The sequence below is a fragment of the Mesitornis unicolor genome, unplaced genomic scaffold, assembly GCF_000695765.1.
Source record: "Mesitornis unicolor isolate BGI_N332 unplaced genomic scaffold, ASM69576v1 scaffold13406, whole genome shotgun sequence".
Taxonomy (NCBI): Eukaryota; Metazoa; Chordata; class Aves; order Mesitornithiformes; family Mesitornithidae; genus Mesitornis; species Mesitornis unicolor.
In genome coordinates, this window is record NW_010190475.1 from 5,820 (window position 1) to 10,104 (window position 4,285).

At 43.6% G+C, this 4,285-nt stretch overlaps 1 protein-coding gene across 1 annotated transcript in view; it reads left to right on the plus strand.

Annotated features, from left to right (window-relative positions):
• Positions 1-616: 616 nt before the first annotated feature.
• The window catches only part of VGLL4 (vestigial-like family member 4), a gene marked incomplete at its 5' end in the record, with an annotated part of 7,485 nt that continues 3,816 nt past the window's right edge, over positions 617-4,285 (plus strand). Inside the window, 2 exons of the mRNA XM_010186419.1 lie at positions 617-850; positions 4,195-4,285. The exon at positions 4,195-4,285 is cut by the window's right edge and continues 48 nt beyond it. Of these exons, the coding sequence (XP_010184721.1) occupies positions 617-850; positions 4,195-4,285 (325 nt within the window). The remainder of the gene's footprint in view (positions 851-4,194) is intronic.

Sequence of the window (4,285 nt, forward strand, 5' to 3'; positions counted from 1 at the left end):
TCATGCTTAAGCACAAAATCAGCTTTACTTTAATTGCAGTGAACGATAGCCTAATTATTAGAGTACATCTACTGAGATTCACTGTTCAGTGGTAGTTTGAAGTTACTCTTTTAAAGGACAGTTGTAACTAAAAGATTCTGAGATAAGTGCAGTGTAGTTTGCTTTCTCCTTCATTTTCTGCTCTGAACATCCTGCTTCCTACCTTGGCTCACTGCATTTTGCCAGTATCAACCATGTATTGTTGAGTAAAATAAACTCTCCTCAGGCTTCAGCAATGCTTGGAAAATATTGCAGTGTTAAGAGTGGGATTAATAGTATGTTAAATGAGGTGTCTGATCTTAACAAAGCATGACCAGTCGTTACTTAAACTGTGCATTTATGTATCAGAAGTTCTAGGCCGAAGAAAAATGTTGGTTGCCAGAGCTTACAAATGCAAATCATTGGCTTATCTTTGCAGAGAGGTGGCTGGATAGACCAGGGCAGCCTCACCAAAGGATTCTATGCCCCTCCTCACAAACCAAGCAAAACACATTGCCTTACATTCCTCAAGGGGATTTAATGTTGCCTATCTCATTGCAGCTTGTAACAATAGTAAGTCCTTTGACCTTTTTTTCTTTCACCCATTAGAAACAAGACTGCCAATGGAGATTATCGGAAGGAGCACAGAGAGAGGAGTCGCAGCCCTATAGAGAGGGCTGCTGCCCCAACAATGAGCCTTCATGCCAATCACATGTACGCCTCAATCCCAAGCCTCACCATGGATCAACCTCTAGCACTGACCAAAAACAGCATGGATGCAACCCGAACAGTGGGCATCACACCTACACTGACGTCTGTGGAACGGCAGCAGGTACTGGCTTCTAGGTTGACAAGAAACTCTGGGTGGTTGTAGGAATCCTTGCTGTAGACACAACGAGGACTTCCCAGGTGTAAGCAGTGTGTATTGTGAGTTACAATAGGTAGGCGATACTGTTCTTTGTGCAAAATGTACTTCAAAAATGCACAATGACTGTCTCTTCTCGTTGTGTTTAATAAATCCCTGATGTTTAAATGGATCTGTCACAGATTTCTTGGCCTTCCTGCTTTTTCTGATGCTTTGCTGAGCTTGTGAATGGATGTGTTTTAATTGGGAATGCAAAGTCTATGGTTGAGCGAAGCTCCAGTACCTGCTAGGCAATAACTGGGGCAGTTCACGGGTAAAGAGGGTGTTTGTCTGTGCTCCTCTTGGCAGTCGGTGCGTGCTTCCTGCGCCTCTGTCCCAGCTCTCTCCAGCTGGGGCTGCTGAAGAAGAGGTGCAAGCCAGAAAGGGCATAAAGGAGAATTTTGCACTGAATTTTCCAGGTGAAAGAAGCTGGAATGAACTCGGTTGTTTTAGCCAGCCAAAAGCATTCATTGTTGTTCACAGCAGTGCTCTATCGCTATTTCATAATGGCTTTTCCGAAAGCAAAGTAATTACTGTTTATCATTGTATAGTTTATTTCCATATGCTGGAGTGGTTTGGTTTGGTTTGGCCTGGGTGTCTGGTTTTTGGCTTGCCATCTTGTATTCAGTTTTCCTTCAGAACTGCTGAAGATGAGCCATCTCTGTGCAGTTTATACAGTAAGTTTTCTTAGATGTCACTTGTTTTTATCCCTCTCACAAGTGGAGAGACAGAGCAAGACAACCAAGTTGTGATGAGCTGCAGCGTTGAGAAATTAAACCAGCTTGTGTACTCAAGCTCGTCCTTCCTTCCCCCCCCTTTCTGTGATGCCCTGCAAAGGGTAAACACTTTGAGGGGATGATCTTTCAGAGGTCAGGCTTTTTCATATGTGATTTACGAAAGCTTCCTTTCACTGGAGTCATGGACTTCACATCTGCTGTGTAGATTTTCACGGTGGCTGGCCACGTATGCTCGTCTTTTACCGTTCTGCTGTGCCAACATGCCCAGCTTTGCAGTGGTGTTGCTGATACCCTGCATCAGTTGGCACACAGATTGCAGAGTTATTGTTCTGTGCAGGACGGCTTCTCTTTGCTCTCAGCGTTGGGTGATGACAGAGGAGGAAGGGACAGGCTTCCACTGACGACACTGGTGCCCTTTGATAGCGTTACCGCTGCGTCTGGGCTCAGCAGATACCGCTACTGACACTTCTGGTTTGCTGTGTTTGACTTGGGCTGATCCCTGGTGCCCCTTACCAGGTTCCTCTCTCTGTTATTATCTGTGACATTTTGAATCACAGAATCCCAGACCGTTAGGGATTGGAAGGGACCTCCAAAGCTCATCCAGTCCAATCCCCCTGCCGGAGCAGGAACACCCAGATGAGGTTGCACAGGAAGGCGTCCAGGCGGGTTTTGAATGTCTGCAGAGAAGGAGACTCCATAACTTTGAGCTCCACAATTTTGAGCTAGATTACAGGCTCTTTTCTTGGTGAAAATAGGATCTTGAGGGTAAGATCTTGTTAAGAGCACAGAGTAGAAACTGTGCAAAGAAAAAAGGTGTCTTGAAAGTAACAAATCTTCGTTTGATGATTTGTTGCTTTGGGTTTTGGGTTTTTTAACCTCATATGTTGAATGGGATTTCATCTCAGTTTGTTTCTAATAAGGAGGTGGAAAGAACCCAGCACAGGGTTACTGAGCTGCTGTAGTCAGAGTTACTGAATTCTGAGCTTATCACAATATTTTTGTATAAGTAGGTATGGTTTGCTCAGTGCAGCTGTACACACAGAGCCATAGCAGGGGATTCTGTGAGATGCCTTCTCCTGCTTCTCAGATCCTTTCTGGTGTTAGTACGTGTGCATTCTTGAGACTGGCTCTTTTATTACCTCTACTTCCCACCTCTTGCATGTCTAAAATACCTTTTTGAAGCGCTAAGCATGCATGTGCTTCTCAAAACCCACTTCATAGATGCACAAAATCTTGGCCTCTACAAAAAAAGAAAATAAATACTGCTATGTGTCAGTTGCTTACAGGAAAGTCCAGTAATTCACTTCTTTTCTTAACTGCTGACAGCAAAGTAAAACAAGTGAGTAAGGTGTAAGTAGCAGCATTCCCCTTGTCTGGACAAATAGTGTAAAATCTCCCCTTGAAAGCACATCTCTCTCACTTTGGTCTTGCTCTTACTCTGCCCAGACTAAAGCACCACTAAGCAATGGAAACTCTTTCCTTCCTCGCTGACTTTGAATGGTGGGAGGTGAAGCAGAGATTTCTGTGGGATGGCAGCACAGATTTGTCAGATGGCCAGGAAATTAAAACTGGGTTAATTGCATGAATTTTGTTAAGCTTTTGGACACTTACAATTAACTGACTTGCTTTGAGTATAGCAAGATGGACTCCTTGCATCATAAAATAACACCAAAGATGCAAAGCAAAAGTACTTCCATACCTGTGTTATATCCCTTTGCCACCTGGCAAAACTGGGACACTTCTTTACCTAAAGCCTTGTTCAATGTCATGGTTACACTGTAAACAACTGCACGGAGAGTATTTTGTGTAAATACTTTGTACAAAGTGTACGTTGTGGAATTAACATTATGTGAACAGACATTTTGGGGAATTTGCGTGTGTTGAGAATGAAGAAAGGGCAATGTTGTATTAAGTAGTGCTGGCAAGGCAGAATAATGACAACAGGAGAGCCCTTGTGGTGAAGACTCGCTCAGGAGCCCTTCGTATTTTACATTGCATGGGCCTGTGTTGTTGGCAAAGTACAGAGTGAGCCAGCCTAGGAAAACTCCACTTTGAATGAGAAATGGCAACGTTAAAACTTGATTAACACTGAGAAGACAAATACCTGCAAAATTTGTGAAGCCTTTCTCAGTCCCAGCATCACAAGGACATGTGAACACAGAATGAGAAATACTGAATGTGCTGACATTTAAATCTGTATGTGTAATGCCTATGAAGTTGAAACAGTCACTGTAAAATCACTTTAATGCTTTTAATGCTTTACTTTCATACTGCCTTTTTTTCTATGTCTGCTTGCCACTTAAATAACCAAGAACCATTAAGGAAATGCAGTGTGGTTTGGTTTTTTTTAAATGAAAGAAATAAGAGCTGAATATTTTACTATGCTTTATTGAACTGGGTAGTTTGTGTTCTTGCACTGCTGGGATTCAGCTCGGTGTTTGTACATCTCAAGTGACTATGCCCTGAACTGCTGCTAATGAGTTGTTGGCCGATTGCCTCGGTCAGTGACAGCTTTCTCCTCTTCTTCCGCGGCAGAACCGTCCATCTGTAATCACCTGCGCTTCTGCGAGCACCCGGAACTGTAACCTCTCCCACTGCCCCATCGCTCACAGTGGCTGGGGTTCAG